Source organism: Palaemon carinicauda, chromosome 5 (assembly GCF_036898095.1).
Source record: "Palaemon carinicauda isolate YSFRI2023 chromosome 5, ASM3689809v2, whole genome shotgun sequence".
NCBI classification, from domain to species: Eukaryota; Metazoa; Arthropoda; class Malacostraca; order Decapoda; family Palaemonidae; genus Palaemon; species Palaemon carinicauda.
This window is the reverse complement of record NC_090729.1, coordinates 177,349,315-177,364,318: the sequence shown is the minus strand read 5'-3', so window position 1 is coordinate 177,364,318 and position 15,004 is coordinate 177,349,315. Positions and strand designations below refer to the sequence as shown.

General features: G+C 43.8%; 1 protein-coding gene across 5 annotated transcripts in view; it reads left to right on the top strand.

Annotated features, from left to right (window-relative positions):
• Positions 1 to 15,004, top strand: part of LOC137641628 (extracellular matrix organizing protein FRAS1-like) — a 344,509-nt gene that overhangs the window by 284,809 nt on the left and 44,696 nt on the right. For all 5 annotated transcript variants that reach the window (XM_068374359.1, XM_068374360.1, XM_068374361.1 and 2 more), the window contains 2 exons: positions 5,025 to 5,179; positions 7,748 to 8,052. In XM_068374359.1, the coding sequence (XP_068230460.1) occupies positions 5,025 to 5,179; positions 7,748 to 8,052 (460 nt within the window). The remainder of the gene's footprint in view (positions 1 to 5,024; positions 5,180 to 7,747; positions 8,053 to 15,004) is intronic.

Below are 15,004 nucleotides of genomic sequence, written 5' to 3'. Positions count from 1 at the left end.
GGGTAGCCGACACCAACAATGAAACAAAACAAAAAGGGGACCTCTACTCTCTATGTTCCTTCAGCCTAATCAGGGACTCAACCGAGTTCAGCTGGTACTGCTAGGGTGCCACAGCCCAACCTCCCACATTTCCACCACAGATGAAGCTTCATAATGCTGACTCCCCTACTGCTGCTACCTCCGCGGTCATCTAAGGCCCCGGAGGAAGCAGCAGGGCCTACTGGAACTGCGTCACAATCGCTCGCCATTCATTCCTATTTCTAGCACGCTCTCTTGCCTCTCTCACATCTATCCTCCTATCACCCAGAGCTTTCTTCACACCATCCATCCACCCAAACCTCGGCCTTCCTCTTGTACTTCTCCCCTCAACTCTTGCATTCATCACCTTCTTTAGCAGACAACCATTTTCCATTCTCTCAACATGGCCAAACCACCTCAACACATTCATATCCACTCTAGCCGCTAACTCATTTCTTACACCCGTTCTCTCCCTCACCACTTCGTTCCTAACCCTATCTACTCGAGATACACCAGCCATACTCCTCAGACACTTCATCTCAAACACATTCAATTTCTGTCTCTCCATCACTTTCATTCCCCACGACTCCGATCCATACATCACAGTTGGTACAATCACTTTCTCATATAGAACTCTCTTTACATTCATGCCCAACCCTCTATTTTTTACTACTCCCTTAACTGCCCCCAAAACTTTGCAACCTTCATTCACTCTCTGACGTACATCTGCTTCCACTCCACCATTTGCTGCAACAATAGACCCCAAGTACTTAAACTGATCCACCTCCTCAAGTAACTCTCCATTCAACATGACATTCAACCTTGCACCACCTTCCCTTCTCGTACATCTCATAACCTTACTCTTACCCACATTAACTCTCAACTTCCTTCTCTCACACACCCTTCCAAATTCTGTCACTAGTCGGTCAAGCTTCTCTTCTGTGTCTGCTACCAGTACAGTATCATCCGCAAACAACAACTGATTTACCTCCCATTCATGGTCATTCTCGCCTACCAGTTTTAATCCTCGTCCAAGCACTCGAGCATTCACCTCTCTCACCACTCCATCAACATACAAGTTAAACAACCACGGCGACATCACACATCCCTGTCTCAGCCCCACTCTCACCGGAAACCAATCACTCACTTCATTTCCTATTCTAACACATGCTTTACTACCTTTGTATAAACTTTTCACTGCTTGCAACAACCTTCCACCAACTCCATATAACCTCATCACATCCCACATTGCTTCCCTATCAACTCTATCATATGCTTTCTCCAGATCCATAAACGCAACATACACCTCCTTACCTTTTGCTAAATATTTCTCGCATATCTGCCTAACTGTAAAAATCTGATTCATACAACCCCTACCTCTTCTAAAACCACCCTGTACTTCCAAGATTGCATTCTCTGTTTTATCCTTAATCCTATTAATCAGTACTCTACCATACACTTTTCCAACTACACTCAACAAACTAATACCTCTTGAATTACAACACTCATGCACATCTCCCTTACCCTTATATAGTGGTACAATACATGCACAAACCCAATCTACTGGTACCATTGACAACACAAAACACATATTAAACAATCTCACCAACCATTCAAGTGCAGTCACACCCCCTTCCTTCAACATCTCAGCTTTCACACCGTCCATACCAGATGCTTTTCCTACTCTCGTTTCATCTAGTGCTCTCCTCACTTCCTCTATTGTTATCTCTCTCTCATTCTCATCTCCCATCACTGGCACCTCAACACCTGGAACAGCAGTTATATTTGCCTCCCTATTATCCTCAACATTCAGCAAACTTTCAAAATATTCCGCCCACCTTTTCCTTGCCTCCTCTCCTTTTAACAACCTTCCATTTCCATCTTTCACTGTCTCTTCAATTCTTGCGCCAGCCTTCCTTACTCTCTTCACTTCTTTCCAAAACTTCTTCTTATTCTCTTCATATGACTGACCCAATCCCTGACCCCACCTCAGGTCAGCTGCCCTCTTTGCCTCACGTACCTTGCGCTTTACTTCCACCTTTTTCTCTCTATATTTTTCATACTTCTCTATACTATTACTCTGCAGCCATTCTTCAAAAGCCCTCTTTTTCTCTTCCACTTTCACCTTCACTCCTTCATTCCACCATTCACTGCCCTTCCTCATGCTGCCTCCAACAACCTTCTTGCCACATACATCACTTGCAATCCCAACAAAATTTTCTTTTACTAACTTCCATTCCTCCTCTAAATTACCAGTTTCTCTTACTCTCACCTCATCATATGCCATTTTCAACCTTTCCTGATATTTACTTTTTACCCCCGGTTTTATTAGCTCTTCAATCCTCACTACCTCCCTTTTACATGCACCTACTCTATTCCCCCACTCTTTTGCTACAACTAATTTTCCTTCCACCAAAAAATGATCAGACATACCGTTAGCCATACCCCTAAACACGTGCACGTCTTTCAATCTTCCAAACATTCTTTTAGTTACCAACACATAATCCATTAATGCCCTTTCTACTACTCTTCCATTTGCCACTCTTACCCATGTATACTTATTCTTGTCTTTCTTTTTAAAGAAGCTAGCACCTATTACCATCTCTTGTTCAACACACATGTCTACCAGTCTCTCACCACTCTCATTTTCACCTGGTACGCCATACTTACCAATGACACCTTCTACCTCTCCAGCGCCCACTCTAGCATTTAAGTCACCCATAACAACTACATAATTCCTTCTACCCAGTCCTTCTACACACCTAGTTAAATCATTCCAGAACTCATTCCGATCTTCTTCACTTTTCTCACTACCTGGCCCATACGCACTGACAAACGCCCAACATTCCCTACCCAACCTAACCCTTACCCACATTAACCTAGATGATATCTCCTTCCATTCCACTACTTTACCTGTCATCCATTCACTCAGCAATAACGCCACACCCTCTCTCGCTCTTCCCCTTTCAATCCCAGACACTCTACCAGACATTTCACCAAACATCACTTCACCCTTTCCTTTCATCTTTGTCTCACACAAGGCCAATACATCCATCCTTCTACTTCTAAACATACTTCCAATCTCACATCTTTTACTCTCTATCGTACTACATCCACGCACATTTAAACACCCCAAAACTAGAGTGCGGGGAGCAGTCACTCTCCCCCCAGCTCCATCTCCTTGTCGATGTCTCGCAGGAATTTTTTACAGGAGAGGGGGTTCCCAGCCCCCTCGTCCCGTCCCTTTTAGTCGCCTCTTACGACACGCAGGGATAACGTTGGCGCTATTCTAATTTTTATATGCCCCCGCGGCCACAGGGGGCATAAGTAAATGAATGAATGACCACTGATGACAAAGATTTATATAGAATTATTTCTCGTAGTATGAAAATTGGTTCTTTGTACTGTATTCCTTAAGTGGCTACTGTATGGAAATTTGATGTTCCTCTGACTCCTAGTCTTTGTTAGTCAGTGGTTGATGGTGAGCCCCAATCAACCTGCCACAATCTTTTTCAAACTCCTCCCTAACTTCATCACTAAGAGATACCAAATTCTTTGATACATTCTCTACGGGCTTGTCAAAACTGTTTCTTATATACACATTTCATTGCTGTTTTGGTCACTTTGATCCAAGACTCACTGATGTTTGATTTTGCATGGTAAATACTTTAGGTCTTTCAAAATGCTTGAATGGTAACGCAGTTTTCTGATGATGCAGCATCAACTGTTTGATGCAATGCGAGTTTTAAATAGCACCACTTGAAGAGAGCTATGACGCCTTGGTCTATGTGTTGAAGGAGAGACTTAGTGTTCAGTAGCAATAAAATCATAGTCTCATTTTTGTCGTATGTGATTCAAATATGTGGGATGTTCAGATGCATTATCAAGGATCTACAGAACCTTAAGAGGAAGATTTTTTGCCGTGGCTGCTCGTATGAAATCAGTAGAAAAGCCTTTTGTCATAAAGGAGAGCGCTGACAGAGACGCAGTGTTCAGTAGCAATAAAATCACAGTCTCATTTTTGTTGTATGTGATTCAAATATGAGGGATGTTCAGATGTATTATCAAGGATCTACAGAACCTTAAGAGGAAGATTTTTTGCCATGATTGCTAGTATGAAATCGGTAGAAAAGCCTTTGTCAAAAAGGACAGCGCCGACTCGAGCCTTCCAATTGACCATCGAAATGGCAGGAACTTTTTAAGTGCCCTGCAGATTAAAGGCATGATTGACTAATTAACAGTGGCTTTAGTTTGGGCTTGTAAAAATCATTTCTCAGCATCCCGCAGTGATATTTTGGTCGCCAAAACATGACCTCTCATGAACGGCATGAAATTACTGAAGATGCTAGACACTGCCAACTCTCCTGATAAAATCCCCGCCACTGCCTTCATCCGCCTGCCTCCTTTCCCAACACACAAACTAGATTCCTGGTTCTTTAGGGCAGAAACTCTCTTCAAGTCAAAGAATATCATATTGTCGTCATGAAAAGCTGACACTGTACTGGACTTGAATTCCTACCTAATGTTTTTAAACAAATAGGAGAATGTGTTGGTCACAGTCAACGTTTCCATTCATACCCCAACCAGCTAATTAGCTGGTGAAACATGCACTTGTAATTTATGCCTGAGAGGAGGACTGAAATGGCATAGTCAGACATAGTACTGTAGTCCTATATAAATTTTTTTTATATTTATAATATATTATGTGTGGTGCCTGTACTACTTTCATTTTGAATGTACTGTATGCATTTTCATATTTTATGAAAAAATTTAGTTTATTTTTTAAACTATTTTTCATTCATGCTGTATAACAGAGCACCATAAGGTTACGTAAAATGGCTTGGTGTAAATTTCATTTTTGTACAGTATTTAATATTCAAGGATGAATAGCGTAAAATCAGAAATGACATAGGTAAGAGTATTACTCAATACTGTATTTTATTACAGAACTTTTTTTTTTCATTAAATATTTGGATGCTCATAAGATTTTCTTATTTCCCTGGCAGGTTCTATTCATCGAAAGGCATCCCCAGATGTGTCGATAAAAAAAAGTGAGCTCCTTGGCCGAGACCAAAGCTTTACATTTCAGGATATTATAGATGAACTAATACTTTACTCTCATGATGGATCAAGGGAGCCTGAAGATGTCATGGAAATAATGGTAAGAGTTAGTTTGATTGTATATGAATTGCAATTGTTCTTATAAACTGTAGTGATTGACCATGTTTTTAGGGAAGAACTTATTTTCACTAGGTGGAAAGAAATTCCTTGACAATTAATGTTTTTATAACAGCTATCCAGAAAAACCACTTGCCAACTCAAGTAAACCTACAGGAGTGTACATAAATGGCCTAATACTTTGGCCCTATACATAACCTTTTGATATTTTTATGACATCAATTAATGTCATGCAATTTTCCATCCCTGGAGATTGTGAGGACATCAATTAATGTCATCCATCATACATACATATACCAAGGCATTTCCCCCAATTTTGGGGGGTAGCCAACATCAAACAAATGAAACAAAAAAGGGGACCTCTCCTCTCTATGTTCCTCCCAGCCTGACAAGGGACTCAACCGAGTTTGGCTGGTACTGCTAGGGTGCCACAGCCCACCCTCCCTCGTTATCCACCACAGGTGAAGCTTCATAACGCTAAATCCCCTACTGCTGCTACCTTCACGGTCAACCAAGGCACTGGAGGATGCAGCAGGGCCTACCGGAACTGCGTCACAATTGCTCGCCATTCATTCCTATTTCTAGCACGCTCTCTTGCCTCTCTTACATCTCTCCTCCTATCACCCAGAGCTTCCTTCACTCCATCCATCCACCCAAACCTTGGCCTTCCTCTTGTACTTCTCCCATCAACTCTTGCATTCATCACCTTCTTTAGCAGTCAGCCATTTTCCATTCCCTCAACATGGCCAAACCACCTCAATGCATTCATATCCACTCTAGCTGCTAACTCATTTCTTACACCCGTTCTCACTCTCACCACTTCGTTCCTAACCCTATCTACTCGAGATACACCAGCCATACTCCTTAGACACTTCATCTCAAACACATTCAATTTCTGTCTCTCAGTCACTTTCTTTCCCCACAATTCCGATCCATACATCACAGTTGGTACAATCACTTTCTCATACAGAACTCTCTTTACATTCATGTCCAACCCTCTATTGTTTACTACTCCCTTAACTGCCCCCAACACTTTGCATCTTTCATGCACTCTCTGACGTACATCTGCTTCCACTCCACCATTTGCTGCAACAACAGACACATAGAAAATAAAGATAAAGTAGTTGCAAGTAATGTACTATATTTTGAAGGTAACGTTTAGATAACATCTGGATGATTTAACTAAATCTCCTATAAAAGTAAGAGCAGTTTAAAGAAAATAATGACAAAAATGTTTGTTTATTTTCTTTTGATATAGATTATATAATAACCGGCATACACAACAATACCACTGTACTATATTATAACATTGTGCACAAAGATAACTTTTCAATTCAGAATATTTTACATTTTATACTTTACAATGCACTTGATACTACGGGAGGTTCACATAGATGTTCTTTCTCCTGCATTTTGGTTTTAGATTCACAAAAATGTAAGTACTAAATTCATTGTTGATATTCTATGGAATGTTTTAGTGGAGCTTTAGCACCAATTAATTATAAATACTTAAAAAGGGCTTGCTTACAAGACCTACCTTTAAGTGACTATACATACTGCGGGAAGTACTGTATAAGAATTAGATGGAGTTGTGAAAGGAAGATAAATAAGGGATCTCATTTCCTCGAAATTAGCCCTATTAGATATTTGATTGTCCATTGTTGATATCTTGTTAGAATTCTGTTAAGAACTTAACATTAAAGTGCAAATCAAATTGGAATTTTGAGCATCGGATACAGCTTCAATAAACTTAGAGATTAAAAGCTTTCTTCGTTTAATCACAAAATTCAAAAATACCTTTGCATCTTCTATAGTACAGTTAGAGTGTATCTAAACCTGAAATGAAATCCAAAATCTTGTCAATTTCAAGATGGTTAGCCATAGATGTCTTTGACTTAGCAGAGGTAACTCCCCCAAAAGAGCATCTGCAAAAGAAAGTACTGTATTGCCAAGATCTTAACAAAGACTTGTCCCATTGCTCACATCTTACTTTGCCAGACTAGATAACCTGAACAAATGAATAGCCTTTTACTTCGTTCTGTTGAAGGTTCCAACATCTGTTGTTGGGAATAGATGAGGATGGTAATTGCATTTGCACACAAGTTCTCTTACAAAGTAATTGGGAATTTTGCAATAAATAGGATTGCAACCCAGCTTGTTTATCACAAACCTTACTCAACAAATTCTGCAACATCTGAATCAAAACCTCAGATAACCTTAGTTCTCATTTAGAATAAGCAGCAATGCACGTATATTGAAACATACAGTAGCTGAATAAGTTAAACGACACATCACTTGGACCGTTCATGTTGGTATAGCCCAGTAGTTCAACACTGTCCTGGCCCATATTCTATTCTTAGTGTTAGTGTTTTGGTGGCTTAATTCAAAGAAGAGTCTAACAGAATAGCTGGAAGTTTCTATTTTGTTTTTTAGTTGTTGCAGAGTTAGCACTTCACTTAATAGCTAGCTTTTTTCAGTTCAGAGGTAAGTTTGGAAATGATAGATATTAATTTAAAAATAAAATTACTGTCTTATATTCTTCTGGTTTTAGGTGAATGATGGTAACCATGAGACTGGAGGATTAGTGGAATTTATCATTCTACAAAAGATTGATGAAACGCCAAGGCTTCGCCTCAACGAAGGTATTACCCTGAAATCTGGAGAAGTTATGCTTATATCTTCATCACTTCTGTTTGCAGAGGACATGGATTCTGAGACAGATATGATAAAGTATGTTGTGACAGGTTTACCAATATCAGGCGAACTGGAGATTTTTCATCCTCAGCGTGGCGACTGGGTTCCTTTGGCAGTTGGTTCGGTGTTTATGCAAAAGGATATCTTGAATAATAATGTCAGGTAATTATTGTAGCCCTTTGCTAATGTCTTTCATGCTACTTTCAGTACTTTCCAATTCCAAGTTCTGTGTTGTTATCTGATTTAATGTTATCCATTCAAGTGTGTTGTAGGTTTATGAACTTGAGTGTAGTAGGTAACAATATGAAATTAGAGTGAGGGAAAACTATTGTACTAAAGTTTTTATAGATTATATATAAAAATATATATTTTTATGAATAGAACTTACCTGGCAGTTATATATACATAGCTAATTATCTCTATTTCGGCAGAATTTTTCTAAAACTAGGCAACCGCCTTGTGGTGGTTGGGTGGTAACACCCGTTAAAGGGTGGTAGGAGGAATCATTCCCGTTTTCTGTTCTTCAGTTCATCTCTGCCGGCCGGATCGACAACACGTTGGTCCGTCATTAAGAGTTTTTCTTCGCTTTCCCTGCTCGGTGTACCAGTCTGCTTTTTTGGTGAAGTACTCTGATTTGGGGTTTTGGCGATCGTTGTATTTTGTTTTCTCTTAGCTTTTTTTTTGCTGTTTTTCATTATGAGTGAAAAGAGTCATTACCGTATCTGTGCGAATGAGGAATGTAAGGTGAGACTACCGAAAATGGCGGTTGATCCTCACACTGTTTGTTCTCATTGTAGGGGTTTTGTTTGTGCCCTTGATAATAGGTGTGGGGAATGTAAGGTTTTGGATGAGAAAGATTGGTTAATTATGAAGCGCTATGTGCGTAAGCTAGAGCTCGATAGAGTTAGGAGAGCTTCTAGGTCTAAGTCTAAGTCTGTTAGTGGTAAGGAAGACGAACTTAACGTAGATTTATCTATTGATCCTATTATTGATTCCTCTTTGGAAGTTGATCCTTCCCTTGAGGTAGTAACTCCTGCACCTCCTACAGGTTCCGTATCTACGGATGACCCTCGGTACGCTAGCCTGGCGGCCGAGTTGAAGGCCATTAAAGAACAGCTGGAGGCCTTTAAAGGTAAGGAAAGTGAAAGTGCTTGTGTTAGTGCAGTGGAGGTGGCGACCGACCGAATCTGTCATACCCCTAGGCCTAGACCTCTACCAAGCTCCCAGGACCAAGGGAGAAGGTACGTCGATGACCGAAAGGGGGTGAGAGGTACGTAACCTCGGTCAGCCGTCGCCTCAGACAGTCCTGTTGTCGATTCCCAGGCTGCTCTTGACCGTCACGGGAAAGACGTGTCGGATGTGTTGTTTTCTTCTCCGAATTCGTCCAGACGTAAATGGAAGTATGAAGCTTCAAGACCTACTAAGAGGAGATGGAACCGCGACGAACGGTCTCGTTCTTTCTCTCCCGGTTCTAGCAGTTATGAACCTTGTCCGTCGGAGGATGATTTCGACTCCGTGCCTGTGAAAAGGACGAAGCCTGCTGCCAAAGATACGAGTGTTATTCGTCAGCCCCCCCCTTCGGGTCCGCAAGACCCAGCTGATGTTGTTAAATCCTTTATGTCTGTCATGCAGGAACAACTTTTGACTTTAGTACAAGCCTTTAGCCGCCCTCACGCCCAGTCTGACAGACGTAAAGACGACTCGTTGCCGATTAAAAAGTCTGCTTCTAAGAGAGAACGGAGTTCTTCTTTAAAGAAAACTTCTCCCTCTCTACGCCAGGATAAGGAATGTGTGCTTTCGCCAAGCGATACTTATTCGCGATACCAGGGCGATACGTTTTCTCGTTCTCGATACCGGGACGATACCTTATCGAACGACGCTGCTTCTCGTTCTCGATACCAAGACGATACCGCCTCCCGTTCGCTTCGACACGACGATACCTCCTCTCGTTCGCTTCGACACGACGATACCTCCTCTCGTTCGCTTCGCCACGACGATACCTCCTCTCGTTCGCTTCGCCACGACGATACCTCCTCTCGTTCACGACGCCACGACGATACCGACCCTAGTTCTCGACGCCACGACGATACCGCCTCTCGTTCACGACGCCACGACGATACCGCCTCTCATTCTCGCCGCCACGACGATACCGCCTCTCATTCTCGCCGCCACGACGATACCGCCTCTCGCTCTCGACGACAGAACGACTCTGCCTCTCGTTCTCGGTCCCAGGGCGATACCACCCTGCCTCTTCGGGACGATACTGCCTCTCGTCCCAAGGATTCTTCTAGCGCGGGACTCCAGGATGCAACCCGTCTTTTGCAGGATGATGCCTTTGATTTGCCCTTGTCGGGTTCTAAGGATCCTTCTCTTTCGAAGGATATTGCAGATGTGGATCAGGCCCTCGAGGATGTTTCTGATGACGATGATAATCCTGCCGACGCTGTGGGAGATTACAAAGTTCTCTCTCGCTCCCTTCTTGAACTTTTTGGAGAGGAATTCCAACCTGCTGCCCCTCAATCTCCTCAGTCCCAATTTAACAGAAAGAAGGCCAAGAAACAGTCGGCCTTCATCAAGATGAAGCTGTCTATCTCCGCAAAGAAGGCTCTCACGAAGATTGATGACTGGATGATGGAGCGGAGACAAACAGTTAAGACTTCCTTCTCGTTTCCACCAGCTCGTCTTGCTTCAAGAGCGGGTATGTGGTATGCAACTGGAGAACCTTTGGGTCTGGGAGTGCCTTCCTCCTCCAAGGGTGACTTCTCTGGTTTAGTGGACTCTGCTAGAAGGCATGCTCTCAACTCAGCCAAGGTCATGTGGTCAATGTCGGAGCTGGATCATCTCGTCAAAGGTATTTTTAGGGCCTTTGAGGTTTTTAGTTTCCTAGACTGGTCGCTTGGGACTCTCGCAAGGAAAACTGAACAGATGGATGGATCTAGGGACCTTACCAGCATTATGTCCTGTATGGATAAGGCCCTCAGAGATGGGGCGAATGAGTTGGCTGCTCTGTTCTCAGCTGGGGTCCTAAAGAAGAGAGCTCTGCTTTGCTCTTTTGCCTCTAGGTCTGTTACCAATGCTCAAAAGTCTGAGCTTCTTTACGCCCCCCTCTCTCAACATCTTTTTCCCGAGTCCCTGGTTAATGACATTACGCGTTCTCTGGCCCAAAAAGCCACCCAAGACCTTTTATCTCGTTCTGCTCGTAAGCCCTTTGCAGCCCCTCCTTCTTCTTTGAAACGGGAGGAAAGGAGATTCCAGCAGCCCTTTCGGGGCAGGACTACTTCAAGATCAGATTTTAGAGGGAGAAGGCAAGATTCAGGACCAAGATCTACCAGGGGTTCTTTCAGACCTCGCTCCAGAAAATGAAGTTCGTCTCCTCCAGACAGTAGGCGCAAGACTGTCAGGTTTTTGGCAGTCTTGGAAGAGGAGAGGGGCGGACACCTGGTCCCTCTCAGTCATCAAGGAAGGATACAAGATCCCCTTTCTGAAAAAAACCTCCTCTCGCAGATGCTCCGCTGGCCTTAGTAGCCCGGTACTCAGATCCTGGGAAACAGAAGGCCCTAGTAGACCTTGTCAACCAAATGCTAGACAAGGGGGCGATAGAACCGGTTCGGGATCTAGTCTCCCCAGGCTTTTACAATCGCCTGTTTCTGGTCCCCAAGAACTCGGGCGGATGGAGACCCGTCCTGGATGTCAGCGCTCTCAACGTATTTGTGGAGAAGACAAAGTTCTCCATGGAGACGACTCAGTCGGTGCTGGCGTCAGTACGTCCAGGGGACTGGATGGTGTCCCTCGACTTGCAGGACGCATATTTCCATGTCCCCATCCATCCGACTTCGAGGAAGTACCTGAGGTTTGTAATGGAGGGCAAGTGCTTCCAATTCAGAGCTCTTTGCTTTGGTCTCAGCACGGCTCCTCAAGTCTTCACCAGGGTAAAGGCGAATGTGTCAGGTTGGCTGCATCAGGAGGGGATAAGGATATCCTTCTATCTGGACGATTGGCTGATTCGTTCACGATCGAGGGAGAAATGTCTGGAGGATTTACGGAAGACTTTTATGATGGCTCAAGATCTAGGCCTGGTCATCAACAGGGAGAAGTCTCAGATCAGACCGAATCAGACTATTCTCTATTTGGGGATAGTTCTGAATTCAGTTCTTTTTCGGGCTTCTCCCTCTCAGGAAAGACAGACCAAGTGTCTCGTAAAAGTCAGAACTTTCCTGGACAAGAAGAGATGCACAGCGAAGGAGTGGATGAGTTTGCTGGGGACTCTATCCTCCCTCGAACTGTTTGTCTCTCTGGGGAGACTCCACCTAAGGGCTCTTCAGCACTTTCTTTCGAAGACATGGAACAGAAAGATGCAGGAAGACTCCTTTTCCTTCCCCATTCCAATAGAAGTCAAGACTCTTCTGAAGTGGTGGCTGGACCCAACCTTGTTAGGGGAAGGGATCTCCTTACACAAGAAGAACCCAGACCTAGTGTTGTTTTCAGACGCATCAGAGTCAGGCTGGGGGGCAACACTAGGAAGCAAGGAGGTCTCAGGCTATTGGGAAGGAATTCAGCTGGGATGGCACATCAACAACAAGGAGCTGATGGCCATTTTTCTGGGGCTAAAGGCCTTCAAGGACTTGGTGTCTGGGAAGATTGTGGAGGTCAACTCAGACAACACCACAGCTCTTGCTTACATCAGGAAGCAAGGAGGGACTCACTCTCTGTCTCTCTTCGAGACAGCAAGAGAGCTCCTTCTTTGGGCGAAGGAGAACAGGATAAGCCTGCTGACGAGGTTTGTTCAGGGACAGAAGAATGTGAGGGCGGACATGCTCAGCAGGAAAGGGCAGGTCCTTCCCACAGAATGGACCCTCAACCAACAGGTCTGTCAGAGTCTCTGGAGGCTGTGGGGGAGACCCCTCATCGATCTTTTCGCCTCCAATTTATCCAAGAGGATCCCCATCTATTGCTCCCTAGTTCCGGACAGAGAGGCAATAGCAGTAGACGCCTTTCTGATGGATTGGACGGGGATGGACACTTATGCTTTTCCCCCGTTCAAGATCATCAATCTGGTAGTCAGGAAATTCGCCCTCCTCGATTCGGGACGGATGATCCTGATAGCTTCGTTCTGGCCGATGAGGGAATGGTTCACGGAGGTGGTGGACTTGTTGATGGACTTTCCAAGAAGCCTCCCTGCAAGTCCAAATCTGCTCAGACAACCCCACTTCGAGAGATATCATCAAAACCCCCTCTCTCTCAATCTGACTGCCTTCAGACTATCGAGAAGCTCGTCAGATCGAGAGGCTTTTCAGCGCAAGCTGCGAAAGCTATCGCCAGAGCGAAGAGGGTCTCTTCGCAGAGGGTCTACCAGTCCAAGTGGGAGACTTTTAGGGCTTGGTGTAGGAAGCACAAGATTTCCTCATCCACTACCTCTGTGAGCCAGATTGTGGATTTCTTGTTGTACCTCAGACAGGACGCTAAGCTAGCTGTGTCCACTATCAAAGGGTACAAAAGTATGCTCTCTTCCGTCTGTCGGCATAGAGGCTTGGACTTGTCTCGCGATAAGGACTTACATGACCTCTTGAAGTCTTTTGAGACGACCAAGCAGACCCAGTTAAAGCCCCCTTCTTGGAACCTTGATGTGGTTCTTAAATTTCTGTGCACCAAGAGATTTGAGCCCATCTCACAGGCTCCCCTTAGGGAGGTTACCAAGAAGACCCTCTTTCTTTTGGCCTTAGCAACAGCTAAAAGAGTTAGTGAAGTCCATGCAATTGAAAAACAGGTAGGCTTCAATCTGAATGGGGCAGTTTGTGCCTTGAGATTAGACTTTCTCGCTAAGAACGAGAACCCTTCTAAGCCCTGGCCGAGGACCTTTGAGGTTCCTAACTTGACCAACCTAGTGGGTCAAGAGCAAGAGAGGCTGCTCTGTCCAGTACGAGCCCTCAAGACCTACTTGTCTCGCACAAAAAGTGTGAGAGGCTCTTCTAGCTCCCTGTGGTGTTCTGTGAAAGATCCTCAAAAGCCCCTTTCCAAGAATGCTTTGTCCTTTTTCCTGAGGGAAGGGATAAGAGAAGCGCATCTCTTGTGTGAGGAAGAACACTTCGGACTTTTAAAAGTGCAAGCTCACGAAGTGAGGGCCATTGCGACCTCGCTTGCTTACCGCAAGAACATGTCGCTCCGTCAAATTGTGGATGCGACATTCTGGAGGAGCAACTCTGTGTTCGCCTCTCATTACCTCAGAGAGGTGAGGGTGGATTATGAGAAATGTTATACCTTGGGACCATACGTAGCTACGGCTTCTGTATTAGGCAAAGGAGTTACTACCTCCCCTCAACCTTAGTTTTGTTTACTTGTACATAGGTTGGTGTATTTTTTATTGGTTGTCTGAGGACTTCGACTTGTGTACAGTCACCTCAGTCTAGTTAGATTATTTTTATCTACTTTGCAAATGTTAGGTGGTTGGTTTGGTAAAGTTGCGGTTTTTTATTTTGGGCAATAGGTAGTCCTGAAGTCTAGTCAGATTGTTGGTCTCACCCCGTTGACAGACTCGATTGAGTGTTTTTCAGCACTGCAGGTCACATCCTGGCTGACACTCCTAAGGGAAAGCGACTCAAGAGGCAGGAACCTTTGAAGTCAGCTACCTTAGCAGGTAAGGAATCAAGGTGTTTATTTATCCTACAACTTTTTTGGTTGTTTCCCCAACGGTGTTACTGTCTATCACCCTCCTCCAAGTGTGTTAATCAGCTATGTATATGTAACTGCCAGGTAAGTTCTATTCATAAAAATGGAGTTTTTATGATAAAAAAAAGTTTTGTGAATACTTACCTGGCAGTTATATATACATTCGAAGGCCCACCCACCTCCCCTCAGGAGACAGGTCGGGCATAGATGAACTGAAGAACAGAAAACGGGAATGATTCCTCCTACCACCCTTTAACGGGTGTTACCACCCAACCACCACAAGGCGGTTGCCTAGTTTTAGAAAAATTCTGCCGAAATAGAGATAATTAGCTATGTATATATAACTGCCAGGTAAGTATTCACAAAACTTTGTTTTATCATAAAAACTCCATATTTGAGAATTGCATGTTCTTGTCTCCCTCAAGTCTGGTGGAATTTAACTAAAAGTTTG